This window comes from Engystomops pustulosus, chromosome 1, assembly GCF_040894005.1.
Source record: "Engystomops pustulosus chromosome 1, aEngPut4.maternal, whole genome shotgun sequence".
NCBI lineage: Eukaryota > Metazoa > Chordata > Amphibia > Anura > Leptodactylidae > Engystomops > Engystomops pustulosus.
Genome location: NC_092411.1, coordinates 98,742,673 through 98,764,684, shown reverse-complemented (window position 1 = coordinate 98,764,684; position 22,012 = coordinate 98,742,673). Strand labels below are relative to the sequence as shown.

At 39.9% G+C, this 22,012-nt stretch overlaps 1 protein-coding gene across 2 annotated transcripts in view; it reads left to right on the top strand.

Moving 5' to 3' along the window:
• The window catches only part of PNP (purine nucleoside phosphorylase), a 42,158-nt gene extending 20,504 nt beyond the window's left edge, over positions 1 to 21,654 (top strand). Inside the window, exons 1-6 of one of the 2 annotated variants that reach the window (XM_072149680.1) lie at positions 2,970 to 3,125; positions 13,215 to 13,384; positions 13,484 to 13,587; positions 13,811 to 13,986; positions 17,997 to 18,187; positions 20,469 to 21,654. In XM_072149680.1, the coding sequence (XP_072005781.1) occupies positions 3,061 to 3,125; positions 13,215 to 13,384; positions 13,484 to 13,587; positions 13,811 to 13,986; positions 17,997 to 18,187; positions 20,469 to 20,686 (924 nt within the window). In that variant the 5' untranslated portion in view covers positions 2,970 to 3,060 and the 3' untranslated portion in view covers positions 20,687 to 21,654. Of the gene's footprint in view, positions 1 to 2,969; positions 3,126 to 13,214; positions 13,385 to 13,483; positions 13,588 to 13,810; positions 13,987 to 17,996; positions 18,188 to 20,468 lie in introns of those variants that run through there. The other variant, XM_072149691.1, reaches the window with a different exon arrangement.
• The last annotated feature ends 358 nt before the right edge of the window (positions 21,655 to 22,012 follow it).

Below are 22,012 nucleotides of genomic sequence, written 5' to 3'. Positions count from 1 at the left end.
TGTGTTGCGTGACTAACTCACGGTACACATTTATGGTCATGTGTATGAGATTTTTCTAGAAAGTTGCAGTAGTTATTAACCAACATGTCTAGTGAATTGAATATGGCAACTGAATAAATAGTTCATTGGACAAATCACCACAGCCTCACCCATTTATGACCTTCATTTGAAGCTAAAGTAAAATTTGAAAAGACGAAGGAAAAAACAATGGAGAGAAAAGTCAAAATAATTTTAAAAGGTGTCAATGTGCTGTAAAAAGCAGTAATAAAATAGTAAACGATAGCTAGCCCTTCCAAAGTTCTAGGCTGCTCCTTTTCTTGTGTCAGAGGAGATGTCCCTGTCAGGTGACCACTGTAGACAATTACAGGCAATGACAGCAGTGACAACTCCACAACCTGCCTGTCGCTGCCACGGAAGACATGACTATAAATCCACAATTACTACGTGGGCTTCCTAGCATAGTGGACCAAATAAAACAAATAGGATAATCTCTCACTTGCTCTCCTAGCAGATGTCATCAAGATGTACTCTATATTTTGGACTAATGTAGAAACCAGTCAGGTGCCAACCACCTGAACACAACTTAGCCTGCCAGACACCCCCTGTGGATACCCATTAGTACAATTTGGGGGCTAGGAATACCACAGTCATTTCAGTATTAGCTGTATTTTCAGCTGTTTCTTTGAGTATCTGTGTAAACTACGAAGTTATCATTACAGGTTATTGCAGCATTGTGTCACCATGTTCTGGAGAGCGTCCAACTGGGTAACTAAGGCTGGCACGTCACCCCAGTGAGTCATTTCAGTATTGGACGCACAGCTCAAATGAAGATGTACTGTGGCGGAAGCATTATTTATAGCAGATATTGCTCTGTACAAGAGCAGATGTTTCTAAAGATATTCATTAGGCAGAATTACATGTACATCTAAAGCATATATTCTAACCTATCTCAAGTAGTACAACAGTAGTAACACATTTTTACAGCATTTTTTTTCCAAGTAATGTTTATATATATATGCTCCAATTTGACTTGAACAAAACCTTATTTTAATGGTGTCGGTACAAATAGAGAAACATGGTCACAATAGTTATATTGTGGATGCCACTATGAAATGATGTAGTTGTCTTCTACAAGACTTAAAGTGAACCTGTCATCAGGCAGGTCATTTTTACCTAGCATTTTTCAATAATGCCTGTCAGCAATATGAATTGAGTGCATTTTAATCTATTATTTTACATTATGTTGCTCCTTGCCAGCAGCGTGAGCTAAGTCCCCTGAGAGGGGGGAGTCAACCTGTGCCTTTTGAACTAATAAAATAGTTGCTATTCCTGCCAAGGAATTATGAGTACTTCAAGAAAACTGGCATACAAGCCTTGATAAAACTCTAAAAGATACAATTATAGCCTATAGGAAGCCAATACCACTGCATGGCATCTATCCCCAGAGGTGTTCCCCCACTGATATAACTATTTATATATAAACAGTTATGTCACTAGGGAGACACCCTGCACATCACATACAGTGAGATAAGTTCTATACTTAAAATGCAGGAAGAAACCGTGATGTGAATAAAGCCTTGTGCGTCACTGTATTTGTCTAAATGTTCAGAGATTGTCAGACGGTCTAGTATAACTTTGCACCTCCTATTAGTTGGCCTAGTTTACGCTAGAAAGCTGTGCAAGAATTCTGCCGCTCTTCTATGAAGTAATGGCCCTTTTGTCATACTAGTTGTAAAACTGTCTAAAAACCAGTCTCAAACCTTTGATAAATATGTGGAAAATAAGACAGAATACTTGGGGAGATTTATTACATTACGATGAAATCCCTGCCCCTAAGTTGCCGCCAGATACATCAAGAGGCCTATGCCACCTGTTGTATCTGGCGGGGCAGCCGTGCAGCTTATATTTCTGTGCCTGGTCCTACTTGTGAAAGCTTAGCAGCTGCAGAGTGCGCAGGCAGAGTGCAGAATCAACCTCTTGGTGTGGAGCAAGTGTTAAGGGTAATCGTTAGCAATTGCGATTATTTCAGGGCTTCTGGCATAGAATCCATTATAAATGTCCCCCACTGATGGGGAAATTGGTGTAATAATAATTATTATTTTTTTTATAGATTACGTAGCGCTGCACAGAACTTGCCAAATCAGTCCCTTTCCTCATGGGGGCTCATAATCTAATCAACCTACCAGTATGTTTTGGAGTGTGGGAGGAAAGTGGAATAAACGTACGCAAATATGGAGAGAACATACAAACTTTGCAGATGTTGACCCTGGGACTGGAAATCAGGTCTCCAGCGCTCCAAGGCTGTAATGCTAACCACTAAGCCACTGTGCTGCCCATAAACATTTCTACATGACAATAACATGTGTTTTATAATACACATGTCATTTTATCGAAAAGAATGACAATGGATTCAGTGCTTCTGCAGTGGTCACTTCAAACAGAAATGAGGACAGAGTATTTTGCCTTACTGGAAACTTCTTTGGAGATTTAGTCATAGATTTCAACAAAAATTATGTACAAAATGTTAGAAATCCTGACAGAAGTGCGATAGATGCCATTATAGGCAGTGGGATCATATTGTGTTTAGCCCTTGAAATACTATTCGGGATGTGACCTGGTGTAATGTGGGGGTCATGTTGTAGTATGAGACTCACATCACATGTCAGACCACATGAAACAAATGAGTGCACTAGTGGGGCTACCCCATGCTAGAACTCTCCCTCCTGCTATAGTGTCACATGACGGGAACCAGGGTGCCGTGTCCGCTAGCACGATCCCCGCTACATCCGGCGCCGGTGACGCACGTGGCTCGGAATGTACAATGTGTCATTCACAAAACAAGCTCGTCCTATCAGGTGACGTTGAAAACCCCATCCTTTAGGGGGAGCGTCATGGGCATGTTCCTGATGACCAATAGGAATCGTGTGTATGCGCGTCTGTGAAGTAAGGGGCGGGGCTAGGGCGGGTAGAAGAGTATAGTTGTAGGCTGTCAGAGGCGCACATTTATAGGGAACAGCATCTGTACTCCACATAGAACCCGCCGCGCTGTATCATCGCATCATGTCTCCCCCGGCCGCTGAAACACTGAAGCAGGAGATCAGAAGGAAGGAGGAGACGCGTACAGGGTAAGTCCTGCTGACAGTTTCCATGCTGCTGACAGCTTGGCTCACCATAGCAGCAGTACTAGCGGCTGCTGTAGAGCAAGCACAGTAAGGGGCACAACACTAGTCAGGGCAGTGAGAAGGAGCAATTGATGGGTGAAATACAGCATCAGCACAGGACATGGAGCTTGTCAGGACACTGAGAGAAGCAAGTCCTGAGGTAAGTACTGCTTTTCGAGAATACCAGCTAGGCTTCCCAATCTCCTGGACTTCTCTAGGAGGATTCACATGGGGGCTGCTGACTGGAGCTGCCCTCACCTGATCCCTACACAGGACCAGTTGCGAATGTCAGCAAAGAATCTGAACCAATGAGGAAGCAGCTCAGTAGTACATCCATGAGGGTGCACAAGTGGCGTTTGTGATGTATCATGAAACGCATCCGTTTTACATGTTGCCATGCGTTTGGCTGTTTTTTCTTCATTGTTGGAAGTGTAAGCAGCTGTGTTCACATTTCACAGCTGCTTACACCTTCAGCAATGAAGAAAAACTCTTTCATACCAGCCAAACGCATGCTAACATGTAAAACGTACACATTTCTGCAGTGCATTTAAAAACACATGGCAAACGCCACTTGTGACTTAACCTTGAACACTATGGATGCTTCTAGTGAGAGGCTATAGGGCAGTGGTGGCGAACCTATGGCACGGGTGCCAGAGGTTGCACTCAGAGCCCTCTCTATGGGCACCCGTGACATCACCCCACCGCAGACTCCGCCAGATAGGACTCAGTCCCAGGCAGCCCAGGACCCTAGAAGGAAGCTACAATGATAATCCAAACTTCTTCTCCTTCTTTCTACTGTATTGGTGTCCTCAGGTGCCTATACAATTTAAACGTGACAGAGCAGGTAGTAATAAGTTACTGTTTATATTGTCGCATCGGCACTTTGCGAAAAATATGACTAAAGTTTTACGGGCCCCAAACATTACTAGAAAGGCCCCTCCTGGGACATAATACTGTATTGTGTCTAGGCTGTATTCTAGATCTGTATGTATAGATCTTAGATATCTTGTAACATCCTTATCTAAGAAGAAAAACATTAGTACAAGAAGAAACCAAACCCCATTTATTTTGGTGTTGATAGTGCTGTAAGGGGTATAGACTCCAGTTCCTATCACTACTAGTGGTGATACATAGTCCCCTGCGTAGGTGTCTAAATGCATGAATTTCATCTCAAGCAAGTCCATCACTTGGCGCATGTTCCCACATACCCACAGGCAGTTTGCTATATTATGAAATAGGGTGTATGGCTTTTGGACCATAAAGATTTTGGGGGTGTGGTGGATTGTGGGATGTGCTACATGTCCATCATTTTGTGTGTATCACTTTACTTATCAGTAGTTCCTTATTAACCTGTTTAGTTAGTTTTCAGCATCTGGCACTATATTGCCACATTTGAGCAATTATTATTATTATTATAGATGGGGCTGTAATTATAACATGCACAGTTGCGCCCTCTCTGTAATTATATTATAGAACAGGAAACCAGTTCCCCACCAGCTTATTACACGTGTCTGGTGTGTGATGTGTCACACTGTGGTCAGCAGCTTGCAGGGGTTGTAGATGTGTCTGTGCTATTGTATAGTTGTTCTATCCCTCTATTTATCCTTGGCCAAGACAGCCTGACTTATTGTCCCCCCACCCCATCACCTGGAACACATTATCCACCCCTGCCCCGTAGCTATGCTATGTGCCACATCACATGGTATCACCGGCTGGGTGGTAAAAGTTGCATCTTCATCAGAGGACATTCTATTTTTCCATATAATGGAAGATTTCATATTTGTGAAGATTATAAAATAAAATCAAAGCAATGAGTGACGGATCTATAGAACTTTTATCACTCCAAATAATAGTGTATAATAATATATTTTGGCTAACATTGTCTTCCCTCAAGGCCCTTCTACATACTACTTTCTTAAATGATGCATATGAGAAGCAATATTTCATTCTGCAGAGCTAAATTGGGCAGATCTGTCTTACAATTTGCTTTGTAAATGTGTATGTTTTTTGTTCCAGGATGTGGCAGTACTATGTCAGAGCTCTAGTTCTGAAATAAGTGTGCATTTTTTTTTTTTTTTTTATAAAAGAACATTTTGTCTATGTTTTTGTTCCCTACGGCTCCTTATCTACAGCTAAGTTGTCATAACATGATCTATCTTCCGGTAATATGTCACTTGCACAGGGCTATATTTGGCGGTTTCAGTTATTAATGACTCATTTCTTCTTCATACCAATGTCATATGATGTACTTTTTATTATACTAGTATAAATTCTGAATTGAGTCATAAGGAACAAACTGATAACTGAAAAGTATCAGTTGTCATCATCCCTTATTATTCATGATGCAAATAAAACTTTTTGGTCGGAATCTAGAACTACCCAAACATGTGCAATGTGCTCTATGAGGGGGATTTATTATAATTGAACCATTCTATATTTTTCAGTGGGATATAAGTTTGTGGCGCTAGGGATTAATGGATTGGCACAGGGACTGAAAGGTTTAGAACTTCCTAGACCAGCTTTTAGCAGAGCTTCTTTTGCGCCACAAAAAGCACCAAAAACATGTCGGAAAAAAATAAAAGTGGCAGAAAATTGATGGATTCACAAATGGTGCCAACATTTTGCCCCCAAACATGGAACAAGTAGAGTGTTTGGGAAAACAACAATATTATGGTGCTAACACTTCATATATTCAGGTATATGTGCCCCCCCCCCAAGTGTTTTGCTATCTATTTAATGCTACAGTTACCTTAACACAAATGTTCTTTTTTTTTTGCGCTTTAAATTTTTTTTTTTTTTTTGCGAAAATTAATTTATACAGCCTTTTACTGTGGTTTCCATAACACTGTATGTGAGTCGACTGCCCGATTCGCAAAACTCAGTGCAGGTCCTATTGCCAGTCGTGATCAGATAGTCTTTATTACAGTCCATGGCATGTAAGATAAACACGCTGATGACAAACGGGCTGGGAACAACGCCTCAACTACACAATCTAAGAGTTTTTTTTTACTCCCCTGTGAAAAGGATCCATTCCTATTTTTGGTTTGCAAAATCTCTCCTGGATGTCCCATTTACATGATATCCACTTTGGACAACGCTCAAGACTTGTGTGGATGTCCAAAATGATAGATACCAATGGATACCTTTTAACTTTCATTTAATAGATTCTGCAATAAAAGCCCAATGGACCCCATTATATTCAGTGGGCTCTGTTGTAGACTATTTCTGTTTTTTTTTTTTTTGTTTGTTTTGCATCTTAAGAGCTATATATTTGATGCCAGGATGAGATTTTCTCCTGTCTGTAATATCATAAAACATATTCCCAAAGTGTTTTATAATATTTATTGATATTAATAGTTTTAATTAATAATACCTTCCTCTATGATGTTGAACCATAATACCTTCCTCTATATTCTTACAGCATACTGGACAAACAATAACTGGGTTAATAGAGTGTTAATAGAGTTTACAAGCTTCCCTGAAGGATTGTTTGAACTAGACAAACCTCTTGGACTTGTTGGGACCTTAGAAACAATAGACAAATAGAAACCAGACTAGAAAGAATGCCTCCTTTCTGAGCGTCAGCTGTTAGGTGGGGCAGGTTATACACCGACACCAGATATTTTGCACCATGTGACATGTATCTGACTGCTGCTACATAAAACAGCTTGTATATTGTCCTGAATGAGAGGTGGTATTACCAGACCAATTTTATTCCCCAGAATTGCATCTGTTTGTGATTCAAACCATGGAATCTTTATAGAGCAATAACATTTGCTTATCTGTACTAGACAGGCTTTTATGTTATCGTTTTCTCTTAAACAATTGTGTTTATTGCACAATGGCTGCTGTATACATTTATGTAGTTTACATAGGAATATGTTTCATTAGAATAAAATAAGAGGTTTTACATTTAATAAGCTTTTCTACTACTAAAAAAAACATCATAAACCCCATGTTTGTCATACTTGCTGGTATAACTCATGTGCCGCTACGCCACTTCGTCACTGTAGATAAATAAAGATGATGGGACACAAAAGCACCAAAAAAAAAACAAAAAAAAAAAACAAGTAAAATTCTTGCTGCCTCAAGCCACATTAGCCATTAGACTTTACACAATGATTGACATCCCCTTTTTTTTCCAGCGCTCCGGTTTAGCGCTGTGCTTCCCATCACAGCTGGTCTTTGTAGTGTATACATAGATGGAGTAGGGACATCACAACCACAGCACATTCTACAAGTTTGAACAGTTGCCTGCTATGGTCGTGACGTGACGTCTGCTCCTCTGTGTACATATAGAGACTGGGACAGATAGGGGGCACAGTATAACAAAGAACTTCTTTGTTGTTTTAACAGCCCCCCCATGCACTCTTAAAGCCCAGACAACCCCTTTAAGCAACGTCCATATATCTGGCAATGGTTTGTTATTAGAACAACCTTTGTATATAATCCACCATGGAAGTACACAGGGCTGATTTGCTGTAATAGTTAAAGAACAGTTATTTTGCACAATTTAGTTTGAGGCAGTAGAATTGGTAATTTTATGACTTGGCTCGCTGTGCTGCAGTCGGAGTTATTTTTTCATTTCCTCTGTTCGTCACCAGGAAGTTTTTGTCTGTTTAACTGCTGGATTTTTCCATGACGGTGTTATTATAATTCTCAAGCAGAACATAAAATCCTGTGTGACGTAGTCCTAGATAGATGGTAATCTGTAGTCACTAGGTAGTTACCTTGTGACACGGTTTCTCAATTGTGTACTCATAAAGTACATTTTCTTATGGGTCAGCTCCCGCTTTATCAAGGGCATAGTGAAACTGTCCTGAAAGTTACTTTACCCTAGCCCTACCTACTGATCTATGTTCAGCTTTGTGCCCATCCCCTCTTTCCTTGGAGCGTCCATTAATTGGTTAAAATAAAAGAACATAAAAAATTCCTTCACCAATATGGTTGTCATTATATTATCCAAAACATCAAAGCTATGGTATCATGAAGCTGAAGGATGTGTTTTATTGTTGTGTAATTGGTTATCTCAGAAATTCACATAATAATTATTAATCTATTAGGTCCTTTCTGAACTGAAACATTGCAACATGAAATAAAGATTTATCATTTTTGACATTTGACTGGACCTGTAGGACTGGCCCAAAGTAATCTGTTGGGGTTTGTACTCTTCCTCTCTATGCCGTGTCTCCATATTACTACTCAGACTTTCCCTTTTATCATAATTGTATTTATTTATATTGTATATTCCCTCTAGACTTGCAGACTAGTCTGGATTTATGGGGTTTCAGGAGGACATAGGTTGAACAGTTGTTTTCTCAAATACTCTGCAGTATTAACTTCCATTCTTGGAATAACTGAGTTTCCCTCAGTGGGATAATGTAGTAATCCCTGTATTCTAGTGAAACCATGCATTATAATCATCGGCCAGTCTGTCATGTGCCTCCTGGATTTCTAAAGGAGGTAATGAATCAGAATGCTGATATAAAACAGGGTTGTAACTAAGAGCAGGGGTGTACCAAGCCTGTCTGCTGCCTGAGGCGAGCTATAGAGAGACGCCCCCCCCCCGCCCATATATGTAATATATCAGGGAGTGTCAGGACCAGATCCATCATTGGTTTGATGTGAAAATAAAGCAATGCAAAATGCATACAGTGTACCACCATGTAGTATAAAATGCATACAGCGTACCGCCATTTACTCTAAAATGCATACAGCATGCCACGTAGTATAAAATGCATACAGCATATCACAATATAGTATAAAATACATACAGCATATCACCGTGTAGTATAAAATGCATATAGCATATCGCCATGTAGTATAAAATGCATATATTATACCGCCATGTAGTATAAAATGCATACAGCGTAACGCCATGTAGTATAAAATGCATTGAGAGTACCCTCATGTAGTATAAAATGCATACAGTGTACAACCATGTAGTATAAAATGCATACAGCATATCGCCATGTAGAATAAAATGCATATATTATACCGCCATGTAGTATAAAATTCATACAGCGTAACGCCATGTAGTATAAAATGCATTGAGAGTACCCTCATGTAGTATAAAATGCATACAGTGTACAACCATGTAGTATAAAATGCATACAGCATATCGCCATGTAGAATAAAATGCATACAGTGTGCCACCATGTAGTATAAAATGCATACAGCATATCGCCATGTAGAATAAAATGCATACAGCATATCGCCATGTAGAATAAAATGCATACAGTGTGCCACCATGTAGTATAAAATGCATACAGTGTGCCGCCATGTAATATACAATACATACAGCATATCGGAATGTAGTATAAAATACATACAGCATGCTGCCATGTAGTATAAAATGCATACAGTGTACCATCCATATACACATACACACATCACATCCATATACACATACACACATCACATCCATATACACATACACACATCACATCCATATACACATACACACATCCATATACACATACACACATCACATCCATATACACATACACACATCACATCCATATACACATACACACATCACATCCATATACACATACACACATCACATCCATATACACATACACACATCACATCCATATACACACACACACATCACATCACATCCATATACACACACACACTCACATCACATCCATATACACATACACACATCACATCCATATACACACACACACATCACATCCATATACACACACACACATCACATCCATATACACACACACACATCACATCCATATACACACACACACATCACATCCATATACACACACACACATCACATCCATATACACACACACACATCACATCCATATACACACACACACATCACATCCATATACACACACACACATCACATCCATATACACACACACACATCACATCCATATACACACACACACATCACATCCATATACACACACACACATCACATCCATATACACACACACACATCACATCCATATACACACACACACATCACATCCATATACACACACACACATCACATCCATATACACACACACACATCACATCCATATACACACACACACATCACATCCATATACACATACACACATCACATCCATATACACATACACACATCACATCCATATACACATACACACATCACATCCATATACACATACACACATCACATCCATATACACATACACACATCACATCCATATACACATACACACATCACATCCATATACACATACACACATCACATCCATATACACATACACACATCACATCCATATACACATACACACATCACATCCATATACACATACACACATCACATCCATATACACATACACACATCACATCCATATACACAAACACACATCACATCCATATACACATACACACATCACATCCATATACACAAACACACATCACATCCATATACACAAACACATACATATACAGATAAACTTACTATCTTTTCTTTTAGGAAGCTTCCGCCTTGTTCTGCACTTGGGGTGGGCACCTGGAGCGAAGGGGGGGGGGAGCGGAGAGGGAGCGGGGGAGAGCGGGGGGGGGGAGGGGAATTGGAGTTGGAGAGGAGAGCGGAGAGGGAGCGGGGGAGAGCGGAGAGGGAGCGGGGGAGAGCGGAGAGGGAGCGGGGGAGAGCGGAGAGGGAGCGGAGAGGGAGCGGGGGAGAGCGGAGAGGGAGCGGGGGAGAGCGGAGAGGGAGCGGGGGGGGGGGCGACAGAGGGATCGGAGAGGGAGTCGAGCGGAGAGGAGAGGGAGCGGACAGGGCGCAGAGTGGAAAGGAGATGGAGCAAAGCGGAGAGGGAGCCGAGCGCAGAGGGAGCCGAGCGGAGAGGGAGCCGAGCGGAGAGGGAGCCGAGCTGAGAGGGAGCCGAGCTGAGAGGGAGCCGAGCTGAGAGGGAGCCGAGCTGAGAGGGAGCCGAGCTGAGAGGGAGCCGAGCTGAGAGGGAGCCGAGCTGAGAGGGAGCCGAGCTGAGAGGGAGCCGAGCTGAGAGGAAGCCGAGGGGGTATGCCCGGAGCGGACAGGTGGCGCTGCACTTTTGACAGGGGGATGTGTGCGGCGGGAAAGAGAATGCGCCACCCGGCATGGAGGGAGGTCTGTCAGCCTGGGCAGCGGCATAGGCATCAGCATGGCGGGCAGACGGAAGCACAAGCGAGCGGGCGGGCACACAACGCCGCTCCCTTGTCCAGCAGGTGGCGCGCCGCCTGAGGCGAGAGTCTCAACTCGCCTCATGGCAGGTGCGCCCCTGACTAAGAGGCAGGGCTCCGTAGCAGACATCTGTATATTCACACATGTGAGTTAAAATCACACACCATATATATACATACATTACAGTACCATATACACCCATGCATCATACAAACATCACATATGCATACACATGTAGATCATATACACATCACATATACAGCTGCAATGCCATATATAGCATATATAGACCTACTGCATATACACACTCAATAACTCTACGGGCCCCATTGTAGCTGCTACCCCTGTAGTTATGCAACTTGATAGAAAAATATCTGTTCAGTCACATACTGACCCGATTTATATCTTTGGTTTGGTAAATAAATTTGGGGAGATTTATCATGGGGTAGGATGTCATTATAATTTTTTAGAATGACTTATGAGCTCTTTAAATGTCTATTGCTCATCTGATATATAAATGAGCCTTAAACCGCTTGATAACAGTGGTACATGAGGTGTTGATGCATGCATGGATAAGGGACTTTTTTGTAAAAGTCACACATTTGGCGCAAATGAAGAAATGCAATAATTGTGATACATTCCTCCCATTCAGTCCACTTATGTATACAAACGAATAGAAAACTGGTTTTCATTAACATGAAGTGTGTTGATGGATAAATCCTTGCGTAAATTGTTTTCACTCACCATAGTTGTATTTGGCCATTATTATGAGTTTTTAGTCACTTTCTACATGAACAGTCCTGCAGAAAGGCACTGCACTTCATACATCTGTGCCATATGACAGGTGAACAAAGGCCATTACCTGGGCAATAAGGGCTGTAGATGATATACATGGAGAAAATAATTTTTCACATGGTTCCAAATCGGTAATCATAATCCTGGAAGTATTCTTGTCTTAATGTTGTCCATACCTATTGTAATGCAAAGGAATGTAATTTCTGTTAGTTATATGCCTACAGGGTTTTTACAACCTTTTCTATATATGCTACTTAATTACATTCTTTATATACTGATCTGGTTGTAACATGTTGGACTTTGCCTGGGTTTCTATAACTTTGTTATGCTCATTACATACATATTTTTAAGACCAACATGTTGTATGTATTATTGTCAAAGTCTGTTTTATTCTGTCATTGAAGAAGATCTTTCTAGTAAGCCTACATTAAAGGGAACCTATTAAAAGGTTTTTTCCCACTAAACCACTAGCGCCCTCAGAAAGACAATGAAATGTATTTTGTAGAAATCCCTATTTTATGTGAAATCTCACCTGTTTACCTCTAAAAATATTTCCCCCCAACATCAAACATTATCACTCTTCTCCTCTCATTTTCGCATGAGAGGAGTCAAGTTTAGTGGTTGCAGTGTCACCTCAGAAGCCTCTATTTTCTGTTCTATAATATCTAGAAACATTGGCCCTGGGCCGGTGTATAATAGCGGCCACGCCCTCCCTTAATGTTCTGGCAGTAGCTGCGGGCAGTGAGCAACATGGCGTGGCGGTGGTATATTCCCGTAACTGGCATAGAAGCAGTGATAAATCTCCCCCTTGGTTTATATGGGATTTTATCTCTTCTTTCAGATGACATCAGACTTAAGGTTCTTATGCATTCAAATATTTTTTTCATCAGTTTTGGGCTGATAAATACTGATGTACTGAAATACTGATAAATAGGCACTAGTCGGTTTGTTAAATTGCCTACTAAATTACTACAGGAGTAAGGAATTACAACAACTCTATTTTAGAGGATCATACTTCTATATTTTAAGAATAATAAACTGGATTGGTAAACCCTTCTATTTACAATATATATTTTTTGTATTTTCAGGTACACCTATGAAGAATACAAGCAAACTGCCGACTGGCTTTTGTCCAAGACTGAACATCGCCCAGCAGTGGCTATTGTATGCGGCTCTGGACTTGGAGCTTTGGGTGAACTCTTAAAAGATCAGATGGCCTTCAACTACAGTGACATTCCAAACTTCCCACACAGCACAGGTACAGATAATGGTATTTATGTTGTTGGCATTGAATATTCATGAGTTGTATATAAAAGGATGGCTGTATTAAATTATTGAATCCTTCTGAATTTTGCAGTTCCTGGACATGCTGGTCGTCTTATATTTGGAAACCTGAATGGGAAACCATGTGTGTGCATGCAAGGACGTTTTCATTCCTACGAGGGTTACCCACTATGGAAGGTGAGAATAGCATAATGATAGCACAAAATAACTAAGAAGACGCTAATGAGGAAAAAATTTCTCGACTATATTATATTTTCTAATATTGCCATAGTTCAAAGCTGGCTAAATGCCGGATAAACTGTAGTTTGAGCTGTCCACTATTGTAAAATGGCTATAGTATGTGGTTCCCAAAATCATGAATATTCTAATAGTTTGTTTCTATTCATTCTACGTTTACCAGGTCACATTTCCTATCCGTGTTTTCCGCCTGATTGGGGTTGAAACACTAATCGTCACCAACGCTGCAGGAGGACTGAACCAAGATTATAAAGTTGGGGACATCATGGTTATTATGGATCACATAAATATGCCAGGATTTGCAGGACAGAATCCACTCATTGGTCCTAATGAGGAAAGGTGAGGTTTCAAATAACCTGATGATGTTGTGTCCACATGAGACAACCCATTTAGTGAATGTAGAAGAGTTTTGGCAAGAGAGGACAGGGGGAGAGAGCGCTAATAGTGTTACACCTTACTTAGAAGGATGATAGTGAGGGTGAAAGAGTTGTGCTCACCGTACAGGGTTGTGCTTGGATAGGCACAACGCTATGGGAAGTTGGAAATTCAGATGGCGAAAAATCTGGTGCTGCCTCCTGGTTGTGGATCTCCTCTGTGGTATGGCCGTATCACTCGGGAGTTTTGTGGATAGTAGGAACAGGTGGTGGTTTAAACCAGATGGCGCACTCAGAGTGTATTATAACAATTTGGTTTATTTGATTTCTTAAAACACAACGCGTTTCGGGGTTAGAGTACCCCTTTTTCAAGTGTACAAAGACTGTAGAAAGATAGGTAGTGGAAAGTAGGAGCGGGAAAAAAATATAATAAAATAGAAGGTATATACATTTTCATTGGTTGATAAAAATAGTAAGGTGAAATCGATACACTGAAATCAATTGTGAAATCAATTCAATCAATTGTGAAATCAATACACTGATATGGTTCAAAATATAAAATTAATACAGAGTTGGTACACTGATGTGATTCATAATCAATACAGAATAAGTACTATGATGCAATTCATGAAATATCTTAATAAAAAAAAAAAAAAAAAATTTTTATAAAAAATTTTAATAAAAAGGTACTCTAAAACATATGTATATGGAAACAAAGGAAAATAAAAGCGATTTTTAGGTACATGATAAGTGGAATAGTAGCAAATCGTAGTATGAATAGTGGTAGTAGTAAGTTGGATAGTAGTTGTCTAGTAGTAGTATAGTGGTATAAAGTAGTATGGTATTTCCCATATGTGACCACAATGGGAGAAGTGATTGTATTATCGAATGTTAGGGTTATAACTTGGTAAATAAATAAATAATATAAAGATAATATAAATTAATTAGCCTATATAGAGGTGAACAAAAGAGTTTTTGGCTGCTAAGTAGAGGGGGTCCATATTTGCTTACCCGTGCTGTAGGTATTTGCGGTGACGTCCACAGCAATGAAAGACATTGCATAGTGTGGAGGTATTTGTAGGCTAGCAGCGGGGAGAGGCTCGCGCCTTCAATTCCTTGGCGCATGCGCAATAGGGTGAAACTCCGAAAAAATGTCCGCCGCGTCGGGTGCGACACAAACTTGCAGGGCATTGCGCAAGTCCCGGTCGGGATGGAAAATGATCGTACCGGACGGTATAGTATTGTGAGAAAAGGAGCTGATTGATGGGCTGAGTCGGGCTACGAGTATATGGAGGACAGAGGGAAGTATTGTCCCGCTGTGGGGAAACTATAAGATGTTGGTTATGTATAGGTTAATAACGAGGTGGTGAGTATATGGTGATGTTCGGGCTAAAGAACTTGGACCTATATAGGTGAAGGCTGTACGATAAAGGAGGGTGAATGGGGAATATCGATCAACCATAAGAAAAAGAGGGTGAATGGAGAATGTCAATCAACCATAAGCAAGGGTATTATATGGATGCATAGGGATTATGTAGAGTGAATGATCCATGAGGGGTGGAGATGATGTAAATGCATCGGTGGTCAGTTGAAGCATAAGAGGTGGGGGTTTTTATTAGAAGTTGGTACTCTCTAGGGCTTCGTTGAGTCCGTTAGGAACTAGACAATTGAGCTTGTAGATCCAATACATCTCTCTCTGACAAAGTTTGGTGTATCTGTTGCTCCCAGGGGGAACTTGTTCTATGGGGGTGACCGTAAAGGAGGAAAACTCATCTTGGTGGTACATATGCCCATGTCGGGAAACGCTATGCTTGAGGAACCCATTCGTGACATTACTCCGATGTTTGTTAATCCTCGTGTTCAGTTGTTGAATAGTGCGTCCAATGTATTGGAGGCCGCACGAACATTCCAACAAATAGATTACGAAGGAAGAAGTACAATTCAGGAATGATTTGATCTTAAATGTTTCTTCTGTGGTATTGCTTTTGAATTCTTTCATTCTATGATTTATGTTTGAACAGCATTTGCAATTGGGTTGACCACACCTGTAACTACCAGTGGTCTTCGGTAGTCGTTGATTGATAGTTGAACTCTTGATGGTTCGAAGTTTGCTTGGAGCAAGTAAATTTTTTAGGGTCTGCGATCTTCTGTAGGTTATACTGGGTCTGGAAGGTAGTTGAGGTTTTAAATAGGGGTCATCTAGTAAGATCGACCAATGTTTTTCAAAAATCTTTCTTAAGTGAAAGTGGTTGTTGTTGTAGGTAGTAATAAAATTTAGTCTGCGGTTTTTGTTTTGTGTTTGTCCGGGGGCCTGCTTGGCTTTAGGGGCAAGGCAATCTTTTTGAGATAATTGTTCGGCCCGTTCAAAGGCAGATTTAACAAGCTTTTTGGGAAATTTTTTGTCTATAAACCTATTGTAGAGTAATCTGCTCTGTGTTTGAAAGCTACTGGTTTCGGAGCAGTTTTTCCTTATACGTCTAAATTGACTAAAAGGAATATTCTTTTTCCATTTGTGGTGGTGAGAACTGTTATAATGCAGGAAACTATTGCTGTCGACTTTCTTAAAGAAAGTCTCCGTAATTATTTTGTCATCTTTTGCTTGCAGGTGTAGATCAAGAAATTCCACTTCTGTTTTTGACACAGATTGGGTGAAGGACAGGCCCCAATTATTACAATTGATGGTGGTTACGAAGGACTGGATCTCCTCTTCGGTTCCCTTCCAAATTACAAGGAGGTCATCTATATATCTCCGATAGTACACAATATTGTCGGACCATTTAGGGTTGTTTTCTATGAATTCAGATTCAAATTCCCCCATGTACAAGTTTGCAAAGCTGGGGGCGAATCTTGTGCCCATCGCTGTACCTCTGGTCTGCCTAAAAATTTTATTTTGAAAACTGAAAACGTTGTGTGTAAGGATGAAGCGGATTGCTTCCAGGATGAAGGTTCTTTGTTTTCTAGGCATGGTGCCATTTTTTTCGAGATGTTGATTGATTCTGAAGAGACCCTCTTGATGGGGAATATTTGAATAGAGCGATGATACATCCAGGGTGACCCACCAATAGGAGGGTTCCCAGATGATATTTTGGAGGCTAACCAGAACGCTGGTGGAGTCGCGTAGATAGGAGGGTAAATCTTGGACATAATGTTGGAGGAGCACATCTATATAGTGGGACAGGTTGCAGGTGAGTGAGGAAATGCCAGAAATGATTGGTCGTCCCGGTGGGTTTTGTTGGTTTTTGTGAATTTTGGGTAAATGATAAAAGATGGGGGTGGATGGCGAGTCGATCCAGATGTAATCTTTCTCTGATTTCGTGATGGTATTGTTTGACAGGGCTTCATTCAAAAGTAGTTTTAATTCCTGTGCATGAGAATAGGTAGGGTCCTCATGTATGACTTCATAGTAGTTCCATATACATATGTTTTAGAGTACCTTTTTATTAAAATTTTTTATAAAAATTTTTTTTTTTTTTATTAAGATATTTCATGAATTGCATCATAGTACTTATTCTGTATTGATTATGAATCACATCAGTGTACCAACTCTGTATTAATTTTATATTTTGAACCATATCAGTGTATTGATTTCACAATTGATTGAATTGATTTCACAATTGATTTCAGTGTATCGATTTCACCTTACTATTTTTATCAACCAATGAAAATGTATATACCTTCTATTTTATTATATTTTTTTCCCGCTCCTACTTTCCACTACCTATCTTTCTACAGTCTTTGTACACTTGAAAAAGGGGTACTCTAACCCCGAAACGCGTTGTGTTTTAAGAAATCAAATAAACCAAATTGTTATAATACACTCTGAGTGCGCCATCTGGTTTAAACCACCACCTGTTCCTACTATTTAGTGAATGTAGGCACAGCTTTAAAAACCCTAAGTACCCTAGCAGTGTGCCAGGAGAAGTTGTCTTTGCCCTTGTCTTGCAGCATCCATAACCAATGTTCCCTTTTTAACAGGTTTGGTCCTAGGTTTCCTCCCATGTCTGATGCGTATGACAAGGACCTGAGGAAACTGGCTTTGGCTATTGGACAAGAGCTGGGATTCTCTGAGAAGATAAGGGAAGGAGTGTACTGTAGCCTTGGGGGACCCAATTTTGAGACCATTGCTGAATGTAGATTCCTCAGTAGCCTTGGAACTGATGCTGTTGGTATGTAAGAAATAGATTTTATGGATATCTGAGTTTTAATTCATCTTAAAAAAAAAATCTACCATCAAAATCAATCATGATAAACCAGGGACACTCATAGACCAGACACTGTGACTGTGGTAATCTTCTTCTTATATCTGTTATTCATTGCCTCCTTCCTTCTAAAATCAACTTAAAAATACCAGAACCCTTCCTTTCTGTAGTTTCATAGGCTGTTACACTGCTTACTGTAATCTCACTGCAGAAGAAGATATTTCAGCACACAGTGGGAGAGGGAAGTGCTCCTGCACAGTTTAACTGCCTGTGAATCTGCAGCACAAAAGGTTTTCTCATAACGCCCTTCGGACTCATTATCATAGTTTTAAATGTTTGTTTTAGAAGGCAGGAGGCCGTGCATAACTATTACAAGAAGATTATCAGTGTAATCTGGATCTATGAGGAAGTGTCCCAGGTTTATTATGCTTTATTTTGATGGTAGATTTCCTTTTAATTATTTTGCATGTTGTATGTCAAACCTTGTGTGTTTTTAGACTTTTTTTTTTTATGGTGGATAAGGCAGGCTAATGCATTTTACAGATTTGTGCAGATCAGTCAGAGTGTGTCAAATAATCAATGTGGGTTAAAGACAATAACAGAGTTTGTTATATTTTCAATGCGCCCAAAGTACCCTGTAAGTTGGCCATTTTTTTACCATTATGTAAATTGTGAATTCATTATAATTTATGGAGCACCTTTATTCCATGGTGCTGTACATTCAATAATGGGTTCACAAACATATTAAGAGTAGAACAAGACACAAAAATTACAGTGAGGAGCAAGTGGAGAGACTACCCTTCCCGTGATGGCTCACACATGGTAGATGGAGACACAAGGTAAAGGAGCTGTGCAGTTATTGCATGTTGCATATTACTATACAAATAAAATTTTAAAAAAGCTTACAGTTTATGAGGATGAGGGGGTGACACAAGAGGTATAAGAGCTTATGTAATGGTCCAGACATTTTTCATAAGGGAACAGAATAAAGTGTTTTAATAAATAAAAATGCTGCAGTTTGAACCAGTCATCAGCCGCCATCTTATATACAGAGTCCAAGGTCAGTGGGACTACAGGGAAGCCTGTTATCTGGTGTTTGCTGGATAACAGCCTTTTTTTCAAACTTTGGAGATTATAATTAAGCTAGACATTAATCTAACATCACTGGCAGATGGAAGAGCACGGGTTGGGTAATGGACTGAGATAAAAGAGGGGAGCTAAAGCAATGCAGTATTATGCAGAGCTTTGTGCATGAGGGTGATTATTTTAAACTGTATACAGAAGGAGACTGGCAACCAGTGTAGTGACTGGATAAAACCTTTCCACCTTTTAAAAAAAAAGACCTTTTTCTTTGTGGCACAAGGTTTCCATTTATCCATATGCATTATGAACATCATTTGGGAAATAACTTCAGACATACTATAAACATTTGGGGATAACAATTACCTCATGATGCAGATAAACCATTTTAATTAGCTGTTTACTTAAAGCTTGGAAGTGGTTGTAAGTGTTTGCCAGTAGTAGTTTGTAACACTTCCTTCCTAGTAATCCTTATACACCTTTGTGGCTTTCTAAGTAAGGCACACATATACCCTCATGAAATTGCATGTGCTCATCATCTAAATGCACATTTGATAGGTGTGAGTCCTCTAGTGCAGTGATGGCAAACCTTTTAGACGCGGAGTGCCCAAACTACAACCAAAACCCACATATTTTTCGCAAAGTGCCGATTCGACAATTTAAGCAGTAACCCATTACTCCCTGCCACATGTTTAAATTGTCGACACCAATACAGTAGAAATAAGGAGAAGAAGTTTGGAGTATCATGGTAGCTTCCTTCTAGGGTTCTGGGGTGCTTTGGACTGCAGGAGGCCTCGAGTCCTGTCTGGCAAACTCTGCGCTGGGGTGATGGCGCAGGTGCCCATAGAGAGGGCTCTGAGTGCCACCTCTGACATCCATGCCATAGGTTCGCCACCACTGCTCTAGTGTCTTTTAGTTTTTTTTTTTTTTTTTTTGGAAATGATTTGCAGTTTTGTTCAATATGGGATCTGTTATTTGAGCATAAATTATGTGAAAATCGGCATTTAAAGCAATTTTATTAGCACACAGAGAAATAAAATTAATTATTGAGCACTGTATTAGACATGCAAAGCTAAACTTATACTGATATGGTTACATTTGCTTTATGTTTATAATGCTACGTTTGCTTTTCTAATTTTATTTGACCTATTGTTTCTTACTTTTCCAGGAATGAGTACTGTACCTGAAGTCATTGTGGCCAGACATTGTGGTCTAAGGGTTTTAGGCATGTCTCTTATTACAAACAAAGCAGTGATGGACTACAACAGTGAAGCCACTGCAAACCACGAAGAAGTACTACAAGCCGGAAAGGACAGCGCCAAATACTTAGAAAAGCTGGTGACTCTTCTGATTCAGCGCATTGAGCTGAACAACAATGTCTTCTAGAAGAGGACACTGCTCTATCATGGCTCTTGTATTTAGAATTGTTGGCTATTTGCTTGTCTGTTATGGTAGTTTTTCTGACCATAGGGACCCATCAGCACAGTTCTCTGCGTATTTCTGTAGCTACCTGCTGTGTAGAAGACCAGACTACATTCCGTAGCTATAGTGATTTATATTACTTTGATATGACAACTTGCTCTGCTTATCATCAGATTACTGTAACACAGATATCTGAGATTAGGCCTCTTTTATTGTAGATATCTGTATTTATAAGAGAATTTGTTTTATGACTTGGTATGAGTTTACCTCTTACTGTACCTTTTATGAGAATGATTGTTACACTAAAATTAACAACCTGGTGATCTCTCTACATTATCTTTATCAATGCTATTTATATTTATTATTTTGAATTATTTTGGTATGTTACATTTTTACAGCCCTTTATAAATTATGAGCATCTGCAACGGTTGAGTTATGAAGACTTGAATGCATAAGATAAAACTGTAAAGCCAGTGTAATACGTTTTACTGCTTGTAAGCATATAGGGCTGCAGCAAACTTGGTACTGTATGTTTGTTTTTCTAATATTAAATGTACTGTATTCTTTCATGTGTGGGAGCCTGAATCCAGGATCAAATATTCAGACAATACTGAAAATAAAATATTCATCTCTCTATAACGCAATGATCTTATATAAACAAGAAATAAATGAAGTCTTAAATCACAACAGAAATGTTTGTTGTGCACACAAATTCTAATTTTTGGTGCAGTTATTGCTGCGGTTTTCCTTTATTTAAGACCAGGAGCATTCTAGAAGAATATAAAATAGAACATTGAGAAGTAAAGATATTTCAACCCCTAGTCTATACTAGACAATGATTCTTGACATTCCTTCTGCATCTGATGCTTATACCTCTGTCCTTTGTATATAACATTGTAGAAAGCTGAAATAAAATAAAGTTTATGAACCCAGATGATATATTTGTATTCTTTAAACAAGTTTGGTATTAAAGAAAAGCATGACAACCCCCATTCAGAGTAATGGCTTTGATGCCATGGTAAAAATTAATTGGTATCCAAGACACACTGGGGCACATTTATTAAGGGTCACGCTGTACATGTTCTTAATGGCTAAAAAGGCTTGCACAGGTATTGTGTGTGCACTGGGATTGTGGAGCACACAACCCTTTTGTGGCGCAGCTGCATTGGCTTCCATCCGACACAAATTAGGGTGCGTGGACTGAGCGCCGTATTTAATTTTGAAATTGTGTCGCACGCCCCATGTTAAAGATGCGCCACAAAAAAAGATGGTGAACTCTGTCGGACCTGA